The 18,270-nt window shown below is 42.4% G+C and overlaps 1 protein-coding gene across 2 annotated transcripts in view; it reads right to left on the bottom strand.

The window, feature by feature from the left end:
* The window catches only part of ZZEF1 (zinc finger ZZ-type and EF-hand domain containing 1), a 115,598-nt gene that overhangs the window by 96,798 nt on the left and 530 nt on the right, over positions 1–18,270 (bottom strand). For both annotated transcript variants that reach the window (XM_057536293.1, XM_057536294.1), the window contains exon 2: positions 1,606–1,750. In XM_057536293.1, the coding sequence (XP_057392276.1) occupies positions 1,606–1,750 (145 nt within the window). The remainder of the gene's footprint in view (positions 1–1,605; positions 1,751–18,270) is intronic.

Below are 18,270 nucleotides of genomic sequence, written 5' to 3'. Positions count from 1 at the left end.
GTTGGCTGTTGATAAAAATTTTGAGTAGAAAGACCTAACTCATTGGGATTTCCCTGGTGATCCAGTGGGTAAGACTCTGAGCTCCCAATGCAGGGGGCCTGGGTTCCATCCCTGGTTGGGGAACTAGATCCCGCATGCATGCCGCAACAAAGAGTCCGCATGCCACAACTAAAACCCGGCGCAGCCAAAATAAATAAATAAAATAATAAATAAATAAATAAATAATTTAAAAAAATAAAGTAGCGCTACCTTCAGTGTTGTAATTAAAGAAAGAAAGAAAGAAAGAAAGTCCTAACTCACAACCCTGCTAATAAGGTAAGAACCTTGGGATCTGGACCCCCAACTTTTCTAACCTAATCTCCCCCTCTCCTCAAGGTCAGCCAGAGCAATGGTGCACTAAGTAATGGTGGATCCCTTGGTCTCCACTCCTTTCCTCTCCTCCCAAAACATCTCTTTGAAGTGTTCAAATAAACTCCTGATGCTATCCACATGCTGGTAACACAGAGGTGGGAGTAATACGTAAATGCCAAGATGTAAGTTAGTTATGCATAATTCAAAGCATAATTATAACTGCCATGAGAACAGGAGAAAAGTTAACATGTACACGTTACCTATAATGCTCTATAAAAATTACACAATTAAAGACAATTTGAGGAAGAGTGGAAATAGGCATTCTTCATTGAGATACAGAAACCATCCTTCCCTAGCTCAATAGATCCTCAGCAGGAAGTCACAGAGGTCAAGGACAATCAGAGTTACATTTATGTATCCAACAAGTCTATCTGCCTCCTTGCTGCCCGAGCTCAGGCTCTATACTAAGTACTATGACTCCAAGTGCACAGAGCAGGAAAAGCTCTTGGATAAGATAAACTGAACCAAAAGGATGATATGCCAAGTTTGTTTTTTTTTTCCCTTTCAAACACAATTGTTTTCTCACTAGAAAAAAAAAAGGTAATTTTATTTTGATTCTGTTTCTGAGCCCCCTAAAGAAACCATCAAAAACATAGACAAAATTTTTTCAATAGGTATAATGTAGAAGTATTGCTTAATTTTAAGCTATTTTTATTCTTAGTTAAATTTCAGAGTGATAGCTTTTTAAAAAAAACACTGGGTGCCTACCATGTGCCAAAAATTGTACTAAATGTGAGGACACAACAGAAATAAAAGAAAAGGTTCCCTACCCTCGTGGAGCTCACAGGATAAGAGTGAAGACAGACATTTACAAATAAGTGAGTAATAATTAATTAATTAATTACAACAGTAATATGCTGCAAAAAACAAATGCAGGATGCTAAGAGAACATACAGCTGGGGCCAAGGAAGGCGTCTTGAGAGACTGAAATAAAGAGATCCACTAAGGAAGGCAGTCTCATGACAAAGGTTCATAAAAATGGTAGAACTGCTCAACCGTCACTGTACTGGGGAACAAGAGAAATGATTATACTGAACACTAATTCAGACCACGAGCTTAATGAAGACTATCAGAGAAGCACATTTATTTCATGGTGCCCACAAGCTTGCCTAATTACAACCCATATTACAGCAAAGTTCATTTGGGCTTTAAGAGAGCGTTCTTCAGCATTCAGCACTCAGATGAGAGCCTTACCTGGAACAAGAGAACAGGCCTGCAGCTGTCTGATGATATGGCTCAGCTCCCCTTGAAGATTAGCTCCACTGGAATTCTTGAGAGCCTCCAACATGTTCTCAGCATCAACGGTACCATCACCCTCGGCATCAAACTGGGCAAAGGCCTAAAAGACGAGATGCAAGAAAATCAGGTCTGTTCCAAATCCTGAATAATTTTTTTGACACTTCCCAAGACCAGTGATTTTTGTTGTTATTGTTGTTGTGGGAAGAGTTCCTATACATCATTCAAAGAACAAATACATTCAGGATAGTAATTCACTATGCTCTGCAGAATGTGTGTATAAGTATTGCTACATGTATGCACAATTTCATCATCTCATCTCTCAAGAGAGTAAGCCCCCTTCCCCCAAATAATTTCAGAAGAAAGCAACCACAGCAAAAATGTTCAACTGGTTACAAAGTGCCAAAAACAAAGCATTGGCTTAGGGTAGCGCCTCAGGTTTATCTGGGCTTTTTCTTTTAAACATTCTTTGGACACGAGAGCTAACTTGGTTTATCTACTTCATAGCCCTGTTTTCACTAACCTTTAACCATAATCTAGTTTGCTCCCTGTTCATGTTGGGCCATCTGGGGAACCGGGTACAGCATGGGATTTGGCTTGAATCCTGCTCTGTCACTAACTGGCCATGTGACTTTACACACATTTCTTTGCCTCCATAAGCCTCAGCTTCTTGATCTGAACAATGGAGCAAATATTACCAAACTCACAGACTGCTGCCTGGATTAAGTAACATTGGCACAGAGCCCAGTATAGTGAAAGCACAGGAGCAAAGTGGTCCTCTTCTCCTTTCTAATCTGCACTGTTACCTCCTCTTGTGTCCCTGACCCTCTCTCACATCCTAAAGACTTTCCTCACCCAGCAGCTGCCCCTCTCCCCAGATCTCAAGCCCTCCTTCATCAGGGGCTTCTTTCTTCCTGCAGATACACTCACTCACAAACATCCCTCACCATGAAATACTTTAGGAGTCTTCTACCTCCTTTCTAAGTAATCCTCTCTCTTTCTTAAAACTCCTGCCCTCTTTCCTTACATCCCCCCTCCAAGAAAAATGGAAATGTACCACTGACGATTCATGACTGACACAAATACCCCTATTTCCATCACAGACCTCTGAACAATGCAGTGTTTAATAAGACCATATGCAAATTCCTGTGTTTGCATCCAAAAACCATGGACATAAATGCAGGAAGGGGGACAGAGTTTAGAGGTAGAATGTGGGAGAAAGATCACAGCATCCTTGGGGAGGGGGGTGGGAGGGAGGCTCGAAAGGGAGGGGATATATGTATACATATAGCTGATTCACTTTGTTCTACAGCAGAAACTAACCCAACATTGTAAAACAATTATACTCCAATAAAAAAAAAAAAGATTGGGGCTTCCCTGGTGGCGCAGTGGTTAAGAATCTGCCTGCCAATGCAGGGGACATGGGTTCGAGTCCTGGTCCGGGAAGATCCCACATGCTGTGAAGCAACTAAGCCCGTGCACCACAACTACTGAGGCTGCGCTCTAGAGCCCATGAGCCACAGCTACCGAAGCCTGCGTGCCACAACTACTGAAGCCCACATGCCTAGAGCCCGTGCTCCGCAACAAGAGAAGCTACCACAATGAGAAGCCCATGCACCGCAGTGAAGAGTGGACCCTGCTCTCCGCAACTAGAGGTAGCCTGTGCACAGCAATGAAGACCCAGTGCAGCCAAAAATAAAAATAAATAAACTTATTTAAAAAAGAAGAGATTATAGCATTCTTTTTGCCTCTACTTCTTTTGGGGGATTATCCAAAGAGTTAACAGGCTACATTAATCTAAAAAGTTATCAAAGGCTACACTAATGAAGGCATAATGCTCAGAAGGAGGGAAGATACCACCCTGTTCTTTTCTGATTAGACCCAATCAGGAAAGCTGAGCTTAGCTGGGAAGTCACACACCCAAAGTAAATGAAGTAGAAGAGATCAGAGGAAAGAGACCATGATGAAGAGAAGACGAGAATTGTGAGAAGAGCTGAAGGACCATGGAATCTTCAGTGAGGAGAAAAGATGACTGGGAGTAATAGACTCCTCTTCAAATACCTGATGGGTTGTAACGGGAAGGAGCAGTTAAGGTCATTAGATAGAAGCTAGAGGGAAAAGCTCATCATAAAGATGCACGTGTCTGGATGAATGGATAAAAACGATGTGGTACATATATAATGGAATATTACTCAGCCATAAAAAGAAATGAAACTGGGTCATTTGTAGAGGTGCGGATGGACCTAGAGTCTGTCATACAGAGTGAAGTCAGAAAGAGAAAAACAAATATCGTATATTAACGCATATGTGTGGAATCTAGAAAAATGGTACAGATGAACCTACTCGCAGGGCAGGAACAGAGATGCAGATGTAGAGAACAGACGTTTGGACATGGTGGGGAAGGGGAGGGTGGGATGAATTGAGAGATTAGGTTTGACATAAATACACTACCATGTGTAAAATAGATAGTTAGTGGGAACCTGCTGTATAGCACAGGGAGCTCAGCTCGGTGCTCTGTGATGGCCTGGTTGGGTAGGATGGAGAGTGGGAGGAGGTATAAGAGGCAGGGGATGTGTGTATGCGTATGGCTGATTCACTTCACTGTGCAGCAGAAACTAACACAACATTGTAAAGCAACTGTACTTCAATAAAAAAAATAAGTAACCTGCTGTATAAAAATAAATAAAATTCAAAAAATAAACAAATAAAATAAAATGAGATCAATATTTTATAAAATTCTTAAAATACTTATGCTTCATCAAAATAAAAAAAGATGGATGTATCTGCTGTTACTGGGGTATAAAGATGGATTAGGAGGCTCTAGAGGAAATGCCCACCTCATCCCTCAAGACTTCAGAGCAACAGCTAGACAACCAGCCAACAGGAGTGTTCAAAGAAGTCATACTAAATAAATGCATATACCTCTGCTCCCTCATGAAATCCCACTAAGACAATATTATAAAGGGATTTTTTTTTTTTAAAAAAAGCATAAGGACAAAGAGAACAGGAGATGTTGCAATAGCAACAAAATTTTGGAAGCTGGGAAGCAGACGGATGAATAGTACCTCTCTAAATAAAACTGTATGTACACTGGATATATCAGCCATAAAGGAAGATCTGTGGGACAACTGGATAAATTTTTGGGGGGACTGGGTATTACTTAAACAGAAATTAATGGAACAGTGAAGACCACTAACTGAAAAAACTAGGCTACAGAAGAATATTAGAGAATGATCTCCTGTTAGTTTGAACAAAAAGCAAATATGCACTTCCCACTTTGGTACCAAATATATATAGATAGATACATAGATATATCTGAAAGAATAAACATCAAGATGTTAATAGTGGTAATATAGTAATCTACATATGTTGCTTTTATAATAATAAAGAGGAAATTATAAATATTAAGAAATTTTAAGCACACCCCAATATAAAAAGTAGAGCCAAGGGATATGGAGGGAGGTAGAGCAGAAGCACACCTCTGTCTGCCCTGAGGTCCCAGGATGTGAATACGCAGTACCGATGACAGCTACTTCCCAACTCCTTCACATTACAGCATAGTGAGAAAATAGTATTTGTATGACTCAGCGTCTGAGGGGCTTAGTACAGCTGTAACCCATTAAATTGGGAATGACAGATGGTTGGGGAAGCTCTGAATTAATATTGAGCACTGGCTAAATTTTAAGCAGTGTACATATCATTTATTCCTCATAACAGCAAAAGCCCTTACTATTTAACCTCCCCATTTTACAGTTGTACAGAGAGGTCGGAGAACTTGCCCGAGGTCACACAGCTAGTATTCGACTACAAAGCTCCCAGAGCTCATGTTCTTCACCACGACTCCATTCTCCTTCCTTTGACCAGATAACCCCTGGGGTTCCTTGCAGTCCGGAGACCAAGTGTTCAAAACGCCTCTCTTATCCATCTCTTTCCTCCATCTCTAAAACCTGCTCTCAGCACCTTGTGCTCATGTTAACTCAGTATCAACCTTAAAACTGAGACTCACCCTCTAAATTTCAAATAGCACTCAAGTCCTACTCCTACCAGAACTTCTGCACTTCGAGTGCCACCTGCATCTCAAGTGCTGTTTGTTCCCAAATTCCCACACAACTCCTGCCATTTATGGCTGATAAAAATCCTATATAAGCAAGGCTATACAAACGGTGACATTCTGCTATTTTTAACAGACTCTGTTGATCTGTCAATAGTTAATGGATATGATAAAGAGAATTTTCAAACAAACAAAATAAAGACAGTTCGGGTGAGAAAAAATATCAGAAGAGCGTTGCTAACAGCTTCACCAAACAAATACGTGATTTCCTAACACTCAGAAATCATCCTTAAAGAGAGACTTCCCTGGTGGCGCATTGGTTAAGAATCCCCCTGACAATGCAGGGGACACGGGTTCGAGCCCTGGTCCGGGAAGATCCCACATGCCGCGGAGCAACTAAGCCCGTGCGCCACAACTACTGAGCCTGCGCTCTAGAGCCCACGAGCCACAACTACTGAAGCCTGCCCGCCTAGAGCCCGTGCTCCGCAACAAGAGAAGCCACCACAATGAGAAGCCCACACACCACAACAAAGAGTACCCCCTGCTCAACGCAACTAGAGAAAGCCCTCGCGCAGCAACGAAGACCCAACACAGCCAAAAATAAATAAATAAATAAATAAATAAATAAAAAGGAATCGTCCTTAAAGAAAAGAAATGCACAAGTTTTAAAATCTAACACTTAACATCTAGTTTGTTTCACAGAAGCCAATTTACTTAGCACTTATTCAACACCATCCGACAGGCAGCCATATATACTTGACCCATGCTTGGGTATGTGCATATTGGGATTCAGGGCATAGTCCTTGCTCTCCAAAATCCTTACAGCCTAGAAGAAGACAGATACGTAAACCGAGAGCAGCAATGTGATAGGTGTGATAATTATAACATAGAAGTAACAGCATAAACAACTATAATAGCTGATACTTACTATTAAGTAAGCATTTACTAGGCACCACACAGAGTTCTAAGTACCTCACCTGGATCAACTCATATTTTCCACAACCCTAAGGTCGGTACTATCGCTTTACTAGAGAGGGAAGAAGAGGTTAAGCATTTTGTTCAAGGTCACATGGTTAGTACTGGTAAATGATGGAGCTTGGATTCCAATCCTGGTTTGATCTGGGACCCCACACTCTCAACCATTATGCCATGAGCTAACAGAAGCACTCCAGAAGCCAGAAGCCCAGGAGGGGTAGGGGCGTTTGGAGGAAATGGTCCTCAGAAAAATGACCCTTGAACTGAGCCTTAATGAATAACTAGGAATTCGCAAGTATGTGAAGACAGGGAGGCCATCCTGGGTAGAGGGGACAGAGTGTGAGAATAGACACAGAGTGCACCACAGATTGTGAGAACTATAACCTACTGGTGGTGTGGAAAGGAGGCGGGGACGGGGGATGAAGAGACACACAGAGGTCAGAATAGAGAGAACCTGGCCAATCAGGCTACAGAGCTCAGATCTCACAACAAGGGTGCCATGAGACTGCTGGAGAAGACTAAGGGTGGAGGGGGCCGAGCATCCCAGATCTATAAAGGCTCCCATATTGGAATGGACCTACAAATCTCTTAAAATATGTTTCTTTATACTGCTGAACCCCTTCTCCAGTGTCTCTGTGACATACATTGGTGATGGGAAGCTCATGTCTTCTGGCCAGTTGACAGCAACAATGCTCTTCTCTATATAAGAAATGGAAATCTCCCTCCCTGATGTTACCACCCCGTGGGACCCTTCAGAACACATCTGTTCCTTCTACCCCAACACAGCCTGCAGATCACTGGAAACACTGATCAGGTCCTCCGAGTTTCTTCAAACCCTCCATCCTTCAGCCAGTTCTCTATCTGGTATGGCTTTTGGTCTCATTCCCATCCTGGCTGCCCCCTCCAAGATCCCTCCAATTTGACAATAAACCTCAGAGCAGTGCCTCTCAACTTTCATCGGCGGATCCACTATAAGAAATACATTTTATATCATGAGCCAGTATACATGTAATTGGTATAAAAGTTTGGTGAAACAATGTAGTTTTTCTTATCAGATATAATGTACCCTGATCTTTTCTATTCCATTCTACTCTTTCATTTTTTTTTAACTTGCAGGTTAACACTGACTAAATAGATTTCCAACCCACTGTAGGAACAGTCTGAAACTCACTGCCCTGGAACGTGGGGCCCCAGACCCAACTCGATACACTGGGTCTAGCCTCATGGTGCAAAGTATAGCAAGTCTACCTTCGCCTCTCTGCATACAGAGCAAGACCCCCAATTTCCATGGAGTCTCCACACAGACAGCAACCTGGACTGATCTGCTGTATTCCTCCTCCTCCTCCTCTCCTGCTCCAGGTCTCTTCCTGTCACACCCGCTACATGCTCTGCCATCCACATGACAGCTATGCAGGCAGCTCCCAAGTGCAGGCATTATGCTAGGGAGCATGCGGGAGATAAAGAGTATAACACAGTCAGACTAAGGGGAAATGTGGACAAGAGATAAGTGTCACATGGACCTCTTACTTTCTGTGAGACCTGGGACAAGACTCTTGGCCTCTCTAAGTCTCAACTCCTCTTCCCACCCAACCTTCCTTCATAGCTTGTTGTGAGGATCCAAAGATTTCATGAACAAGACTATGCCTAGTAAACTGCAAAGAACTATTAATACATTCTAATTAGAGGCCATAATTGATACACCTCTCAGACAAGAGACAGAAAAGTGGGCTGGCTGACTACAGATTTCCATCCATTCGCCTTGGCCCGAGGGCAGCATGGGGCAGGGCTCAGACCATTCCCGTCTAACCTTCTTAACCACTACTGGGATCAAGACCACAGTACACATAAGAGAATGAGCCAAGATCATCACAGGCCAGAACTGTGGGCTCAGACAAGCAGAATGCAATGCACCAGGCTTACATATAAAGGCTGCGCACTGGTTCAACTTGGAGAAGCACACTCCATCAGAAGTCAAAAGATCTAGGTCTGGTCCTAGTTCTGCCACTTGTTGGCTGAAAGGGTCACTTATCCATTTAAGGCCTTAGTTAACTCCTCTGTAAGACTGTTTCACATTCCATGTCTAAGTGAAGTACTGAAGGGCTGTCACAGAAGATGGAGTATACAATCCTAGAGCAGAGACAGAACAACAGAATAACACCACTAACAGCAGCATTTACTGAGCATTAAGCATGTGCCAGACACTGTTCTAAAGGCTTTACATGAATTCATTTAATCCTCACACTGACTATATAAGGTAGATACTATTATTATGCTCATTTTATAGGTGAGGCAACTGAGACCCAGAGTGGTCATGTAAGTCAATCAAGGTCACACGGCTTGAGGATGGTGGAACTAGGATTTGCCCACAAGTAGGCTGAGTCCAGGGCCCAATTCTCAAGCTCAGACTAAAAAAGAACAGTGGAACAGGCAGACTTATAAATCGGCAAACTCGGAACTTCCCTGGTGGCACAGTGGTTAAGAGTCAGCCTGCCAATGCAGGGGACACGGGTTCGAGCCCTGGTCCAGAAAGTATCCCACATGCCGCGGAGCAACTAAGCCCGTGCGCCACAACTACTGAGCCTGAGCTCTAGAGCCCACGAGCCACAACTACTGAGCCAACATGCCACAACTGCTGATGCCCGTGCGCCTACAGCCCAGGCTCCACAACAAGAGAAGCCACCACAATGAGAAGCCCGTGCAGCACAACGAAGAGTGGCCCCCGCTCACCACAACTAGAGAAAGCCCGTGCACAGCAACAAAGACCCAATGCGGTCAAAAATAAATAAATAAAATAAATAAATTTATTTTTTTAAATGTAAAAAATAAATAATAAATCAGAAAACTCGCTGATACCTTTAACAGGCTAACTGTCCAGGATGTTACAGAAGGGCTCCTGGGGCAGGTGGGGGACAGGTTGCCTGCAATGGCTACAAAGGTCCCAGCCAACTCAGACTCTAGACCAGGTCCCAAAGAAACATCATTCCCCAAGTTTTGCTTTCTCTCACTATATTTGCACATGCTGTGCCTTTCAAATGGAATATCCCTTTCTTTCTTTTCCCGGCAAATTCTTTCAGCTTCTCAAGCTTTGGTTTGGTGAAGCCTTTCCCAAACTCCCATGCTACTGTTAAATGCTTCTATGTGGTCCTTGAAAGTGGAAAGGGCTTAGGAGGGAGCAAAGGGCTGAAGCGAGAGAAAGGGAGCAAAGGACAAAATTCCCCTCATATATGGGAAACAGTAAATGGACACGGCTGTCTAAATAGCACTGGGAGGTAAGAGTGGAAGGGTATAAAGACCTAAATGTTAGACTAACATTTGATTGTGAAGGCAATGGGAAGCCACTGAAGTTTCTAAAGCAAGACAGTCCATAATGTAGTGGTATTCTGGAAATCAGGGAAAGGCAAAACAGATCTGTGACCTTTCCTCCATAGCTCTCATGGATTGTGAAGTTCTCCAAAAGGAAGCCAATACCATCACTCCCCCCAAAGCAAAGCACAAAGAGCCAGAATAACCTCCAATTCCCCCAGGATCTTCCTCTTCTGCACTGCCTCATCACTATCAATGGCCAACGCTTACTGAAGTCTTCCTGTGTGCTGGAGAAGTGCAGGCAGTGCCTCAGAGCCCCATGGCAGAGCAGGTTACACAGTGTGCTCTAAGTGCCAGAAGACCTGTACAGAACAGGAAACAAGAGCCTCAAGGGTAGGACTGAAAATATGATCATATAGAAGCCATCCGAATCATGCCACAGGAAAGGCTTGGTCCCGACCAGGTGATGGTGCCAAGGCAGGGAATCTTGAAGAACTCATAGAAGCAAGGTCCACACACAGGACAAGGCAGGTGTCCCACAGGGGACAGAGGTAGATAAGGTCAGACAGGGAGACAGGCTGGCCTGTGGGCTCTGACTCATTCAGAGGAATATGTACTTGATCCCTCAAGCAGTGGGGAGCCTCTACAGACTCTGAGCTGAGGGTAAGCAATGCTTGTAGCCTGCTTCCGCGTTACGGTACATTCACATGTCTCTCACACTCTGTGTCTTCACAGGGTACAGAATTACATCTGCATAATTCTATTTGCATAGTTCTTGGGCTCAGAGCCATTCTAAATTAATTGATCAATACTATGACATGATAATGCCAAGATGGTATTTTTCTCCAAATTTCCTCTAAACCCAACAGTGACTAAGAACCTTTTTAAGTTTTCACTAAAACTGTATTTAACTGTTTCCTCCAATGTCAAGAAATACCTTCTTGGGGATTCCCTGGTGGTCTAGCGGTTAGGACTCTGCGTTCTAACTGCTGAGGGCCTAGGTTCAATCTCTGGTCAGGAAACTAAAATCCCACAAACCGTGCAGTGTGGAAAAAAAAAAAAGAGAAGAAAAATTTTCTTATTAAAAGGTTACGGATTGAATATAAAATATAAGGTTGGAGAATGAGGACTGTACCATATTCAATCTGTCAAATCAAACTGAGGGCTCCATGGGGAAAATACCTACTGAGCACTGGCTATGAGTTGGGACTGTGCTAAGACAGTAAACAAATGAATAAAAATGGTCCTTCCTTAAATGGACAAACTCTTAGAAAGGTATAACCTTCCAAGACTGAACCAGGAAGAAATATAAAATATGAACCGACCAATCACAAGTAATGAAATTGAAACTGTGATTAAAAATCTTCCAACAAAAAAAAGTCCAGGACCAGATGGCTTCACAGGTGAATTCTAACAAACATTTAGAGAAGAGCTAACACCCATCCTTCTCAAACCCTTCCAAAAAATTGCAGACGAAGGAACACTCCCAAACTCATTCTATGAGGCCACCATCACCCTGATACCAAAACCAGACAAAGATACTACAAAAAAAGAAAATTACAGACCAATATCACTGATGAATATAGATGCAAAAATCCTCAACAAAACACTAGCAAACAGAATCCAGCAACACATTAAAAGGATCATACACATGATCAAGTGGGATTTATCCCAGGGATGCAAGGATTCTTCAATATACGCAAATCAATCAATGTGATACACCATATTAACAAATTGAAGGAGAAAAACCATATGATCATCTCAATAGATGCAGAAAAAGCTTTTGACAAAATTCAACACCCATTTATGATAAAAACTCTCCAGAAGGGCTTCCCTGGTGGCGCAGTGGTTGAGAATCTGCCTGCTAATGCAGGGTACACGGGTTCGAGCCCTGGTCTGGGAAGATCCTACATGCCGCGGAGCAGCTAAGCCCGTGCACCACAATTACTGAGCCTGCGCGTCTGGAGCCTGTGCTCAGCAACAAGAGAGGCCACGATAGTGAGAGGCCCGCGCACCGCGATGAAGAGTAGCACCCGCTTGCCACAACTAGAGGAAGCCCTCACATAGAAACGAAGACACAACACAGCCATAAATAAATAAATAAATAATTCAAAAAAAAAAAAAAAAACCTCTCCAGAAGGTGGGCACAGAGGGAACCTACCTCAACATAATAAAGGCCATATACGACAAACCCACAGCAAACATCATCCTCAATGGTGAAAAACTGAAAGCATTTCCTTTAAGATCACAAACAAGACAAGGATATCCACTCTCGCCACTACTATTCAACATAGTTTTGGAAGTCCTAGCCACAGCAATCAGAGCAGAAAAAGAAATAAAAGGAATACAAATTGGAAAAGAAGAAGTAAAACTGTCACTGTTTGCAGATGACATGATACTATACATAGAGAATCCTAAAGATGCCACCAGAAAACTACTAGAGCTAATCAATGAATTTGGTAAAGTTGCAGGATACAAAATTAATGCACAGAAATCTCTTGCATTCCTATACACTAACAATGAAAGATCAGAAAGAGAAATTAAGGAAACAATCCCATTCACCATTGCAACAAAAAGAATAAAATACCTAGGAATAAACCTACCTAAGGAGGTAAAAGACCTGTACTCAGAAAACTATAAGACACTGATGAAAGAAATCAAAGATGACACAAACAGATGGAGAGATATACCATGTTCTTGGATTGGAAGAATCTATATTGTGAAAATGACTACACTACCCAAAGCAATCTACAGATTCAATGCAATCCCAGCAAATTACCAGTGGCATTTTTTACAGAACTAGAACAAAAAATCTTAAAATTTGTATGGAAACACAAAAGACCCTAAATAGCCAAAGCAGTCTTGAGGGAAAAAAACAGAGCTGGAGGAATCAGACTCCCTAACTTCAGACTATACTACAAAGCTACACTAATCAAGACAATATGGTACTGGCACAAAAACAGAAATATAGATCAATGGAACAGGATAGAAAGCCCAGAGATAAACCCACGCACATATGGTCACCTTTTCTTTGATAAAGGAGGCAAGAATATACAATGGACAAAAGACAGCCTCTTCAATAAGTGGTGCTGGGAAAACTGGACAGCTACATGTAAAAGAATGAAATTAGAACACTCCCTAACACCATACACAAAAATAAACTCAAAATGGATTCGAGACCTAAATGTAAGACCGGACACTATAAAACTCTTAGAGAAAAACATAGGAAGAACACTCTTTGACATAAATCACAGCAAGATCTTTTTTGATCCACTTCCTAGAGTAATGGAAATAAAAATAAACAAATGGGACCTAATGAAACTTAAAAGCTTTTGCACAGCAAAGGAAACTACAAACAAGATGAAAGACAACCCTCAGAATGGGAGAGAACATTTGCAAACCAATCAACAGACAAAGGATTAATCTCCAAAATATATAAACAGCTCAAGCAGCTCAATATTAAAAAACAAACAACCCAATCCAAAAATGGGCAGAAGACCTAAATAGACATTTCTCCAAAGAAGACATACAGATGGCCAAGAAGCACATGAAAAGCTGCTCAACATCACTAATTATTAGAGAAATGCAAATCAAAACTACAATGAGGTATCATCTCACACCAGTTAGAATGGGCATCATCAGACAATCTACAAACAACAAACGCTGGAGAGGGTGTGGAGAAAAGGGAACCCTCTTGCACTGTTGGTGGGAATGTAAATTGATACAGCCACTATGGAGAACAGTATGGAGGTTCCTTAAAAAACTAAAAATAGAATTACCATATGGCCCAGCAATCCCACTACTGGGCATATACCCTGAGAAAACCATAATTCAAAAAGACACATGTGGGACTTCCCTGGTGGCACAGTGGTTGAGAATCCGCCTGCCAATGCAGGGGACACGGGTTCGAGCCCTGGTCTGGGAAGATCCCACATGCCGCAGAGCAACTAAGCCCGCGAGCCACAACTACTGAGCCTGAGTGCCACAACTACTGAAGCCCGCGTGCCTAAAGCCCGAGCTCTGCAACAAGAGAAGCCACCTCAATGAGAACCCCACGCACCACAACGAAGAGCAGACCCCGCTCGCCGCAACCAGAGAAAGCCTGCGTGCAGCAACGAAGACCCAACAACGAAGACCCAATGCAGTCAAAAATAAATAAATTAATTAATTAAAAAAAAAAAGACACATGCACCCCCGTGTTCACTGCAGCACTATTTACAATAGCCAGGTCATGAAAGCAATCTAAATACCCACTGACAAACAAATGGATAAAGAAGATGTGGGGACTTCCCTGGTGGTGCAGTGATTAAGAATCTGCCTGCCAATGCAGGGGACACGGGTTCGAGCCCTGGTCCGGGAAGAACCTACGTGCTGCGGAGCAACTAAGCCTGTGCGCCACAACTTCTGAAGCCCGCGTGCCTAGAGCCTGTGCTCCACGACAAGAGAAGCCACCGCAATGAGAAGCCCGCGCACCACAACAAAGAGGGGCCCCCGCTCGCCGCAACTAGAGAAAGCCAATGCACAGCAATGAAGACCCAACGCAGCCAAAAATAAATAAATAAAATAAAATAAATGAATTTATTTTTAAAAAAAGATGCGGTAATGTATACAATGGAATATTACTCAGCCATAAGAAGGAACAAAATTGGGTCATTTGTAGAGACATGGATGGATCTAGAGACTGTCATACAGAGTGAAGTAAGTCAGAAAGAGAAAAACAAATATCGTACATTAACGCATATATGTGGAACCTAGAAAAATGGTACAGATGAACCAGTTTGCAGGGCAGAAACAGAGACACACATGTAGAGAACAAACGTATGGACACCAAGGGGGGAAAGTGGCAGGGGGTGGGGTGGTGGTGGGATGAATTGGGAGATTGGGATTGACATGTACACACTGATGTGTATAAAATGGATAACTAATAAGAACCTGCTGCATAAAAAATAAATAAAATAAAATTCAAAAAAGAAAATGGTCCTTCCTTCAGACTTTACAATCCAACGAATTTCACAAAGTAGGCACCAAAGCTAATACATAAAATTACTAATATAAGACCTATTAGTACTAAATTCCCACATTCAAGGCATCTGCTATCATCCTGTGTTCAGCACTTTTTTCCTGCTCCAGAGCATACATGATTCTCTGGAAGCTTATCATATTAAGAGCACAATATCTAATCTCTAATCTCTGATGTCAAATAAGAATTTAACTCTAATTCCTCTTCTACATAGGAGTCAATTAAATTAAATATTGCTCCCTGTGAGCAAATCAAAGAGTCCTTCTCCATGGACCACACCCACCAAGAGAAAAGGTGTGTTGTACTATAAAATGATAACGTTTCAGACTTTGGTCTTTGGTACAAGTTCAATAATTTTTTTAGTACAACACCTCAAGCAACTGAGGTCACAGGAATGTGAAGACAAGACAGCTGGGTACACATGGATGGCAACAGGAGCCGGAAGAACCAACATGTACAACTTGGAAACTCTTACCATTACACTAGTAAATACTATACACCGATGAGAACCTGCTCTACAATCTGGTCCCTGCCTGCTTCCTAGCCTTGTTCTCCTCCTGCTGCAGTTTATGAAATTGTAACCCAATATCTGTTTTCCTCTTCCTCAGTAATTAAATCCTGATTTTTAGCTGAATATATGGCCATGGAATAAGGATCTTTCCCAGCCTCCCTTGCAGTTAAGTGTAGCCATGTGACTGGGTTTGGCCAAACAGGTTTGTGGCCCTCTCCTTACTTTTCCCTTTCCTGCTGGTTGTGCAAAGCAACAGCAACAGGTCATTTGGGTCATTAAGTGAAGGTGACTGTGGAGGATGACAGCACAAGAAGATGGACAGAGTCAGGTCCCTGATAACTGTGAAACTGCCATATCAATCCTGGACTGCCTAAGTGGACTTTCACATAAAAAGCTTCTTTATCATTTAAAGCACTGATGCACTGGATTTTCTGTCCCTTGAAGCAGTTTTGTAACCATAACACATCCTACCATTCTTTCTGATTCTCTATTCTCTGGACTTGGGACTTGTGTATTCGACTCCCTCTGCCTGAAACACTGCTAACACCTCTGCTCCTTGTCTGCTTTCAGCCTTCAAATCAGAGCTGAAAAGTTAACTTTCTCAGGTAAGTCTTCCTTGACACCCTGGATGAGGTTAAGTACTCCTATTTTTTCACTATGCTTTCCCTTGGATAATACTCACCACACCTATAATTGCTGGGTTAATGTGCATCACTTTCAGTACTAGATACTCTTTAAGAACAAGTTATCTGCTTTGTCCACTGTCATCCAAGTGCTGAGCACTCAGTATATGCCCAACAAATATTTGCTCAATGAATGAATGGATAACGTCACAGCCCTTGAGTGAATTCTGGACCACACCTCGAGGACTCCTGGCCTTACATTACGGGAGTCCTGTAGCTCTATTCCTGTCAGACACTCTCACAATGTAAACACTGTTTCTCTCCATTCTCTTTTGGACAATTCTGAAATGCGCTAACTCCTTCAAGAGATCTGCACAGCTCTTTCTGACACTGCTTCATTTTCTCTTTATACACCTAGGACTAGAGTGGAAAGTATTGGGAATTCCCTGGCAGTCTAGTAACTAGGACTCCTCACTTCCACTGCAAGGGGCCCAGGTTTGATCCCTGGTCAGGGAAATAAGATCCCACAAGCCACACAGCATGGCGAAAAAACAAAACAGAACAAAACAAAAAGACAGAGTGGAAAGTATTATGTATGCTCCTGGAATTAAAAAAAAAAAAATGGAGACACTTCACTAAGTTATATGACCAACATTTTCAAAAGTCAGGATTCTTTACAGGTATTTTTAAAAGGAAAATATAAGAAACACACAAACCACATTATATGAATTCTGGCCATGTAGAGGAAAACATCCTTAAAATATTTTAAAAGCCTCTGGTTTTAAAGTGTACATCACTTTTTAATGGCATTACAAGTACCTGTCAATTTACTGTTTTATGCACTCACCCTTCATTGACACCGAATATACTACATGGTTTACCCATTTTCACAAATTAAGCACCTTTTTGTTATAACATTGTGGAGTTAAAGAAATAGGGCTCCAAGAAGGAGGTAGTGTGACGTAAGAAAAACAAACAAAAAACCAAGAGATCTGAGTGACAGTCTCCGTTTTGCCAATGATTCACAGGGTGATCCTGGATCAGTTCTTTTCTTAACTCTAAAATGAAGAATGCAGTACAGGGCTTCCCTGGTGGCGCAGTGGTTGAGAATCTGCCTGCCAATGCAGGGGACACGGGTTTGAGCCCTGGTCTGGGAAGATCCCACATGCCGCGGAGCAACTGGGCCCGTGAGCCACAATTACTGAGCCTGCGCATCTGGAGCCTGTGCTCCACAACAGGAGAGGCCGCGATGGTGAGAGGCCCGCGCACCGCGATGAAGAGTGGTCCCCACTTGCCGCAACTGGAGAAAGCCCTCGCACAGAAACGAAGACTCAACACAGTCATAAATAAATAAATAAATAAATAAAAGAACGTGAATTTCTAAAAAAAAAAAAAAAAAAAAAAGAATGCAGTACAGATAATTTCTAAGATCCCTTTCTAGGAAAATATTTTGTTGCCATATCAATTTGCTGTTAATCACTTAACTGAGACAATGTTGGTGATTATGCCCAAAACTATTACATATAATTACAAGTAGTGACAGGAAACCTGGTATTTGCCTATCAGTTTTAGGTTCTAGGTAGGTTTAAATGAGTGGAAAATATGACTTTTCAAAGTTCTAAAACAAATGTGTGTTTTGGAAAAGCTAGTTTCTGCATGATAAGAATGGCTTTCAGAATGTGAAAATTTCCAATATGTGATATTCTCCTCCCACATTCGTCAGGCCCACACACTGGATTCAGAAGGGTCTCTGCAAAAACCCACTGGCCAATAAAACAGAATGGTTTTCATGGCCACTCCCTTGATCCCTAGAGCACATCTCCCTTAAACCATTCTGGAGCATGATAAGGAAGCTCCAGAGGGTAGTTGATGCAGCGTCAGGCAACAGCACAAAGGTCTATACTACAGCAACATGCAAAGACATCTACACTTGTCCAGTACTTCCGAGCAAGAACGGCCTAGTCTAGGATTTCCACACCTCTAATAAAGGTTAAAGAGATTCACAGTCGCCTTCCGAAGTGAACAGCCTGGAAGCGCCCACTGTGAGTCCCGGCACACTCATGCTCCTATTCTGGGAACCTGCAGACCCTATGGGTTCCTGCCCAGCCTCTCCAAAGCCACCGCCCACCTCTTCACGCCC

This window comes from Balaenoptera acutorostrata, chromosome 20 (assembly GCF_949987535.1).
Source record: "Balaenoptera acutorostrata chromosome 20, mBalAcu1.1, whole genome shotgun sequence".
NCBI classification, from domain to species: Eukaryota; Metazoa; Chordata; class Mammalia; order Artiodactyla; family Balaenopteridae; genus Balaenoptera; species Balaenoptera acutorostrata.
The sequence above is the reverse complement of the archived record's forward strand: the minus strand, read 5'-3'. Positions and strand labels throughout refer to the sequence as shown.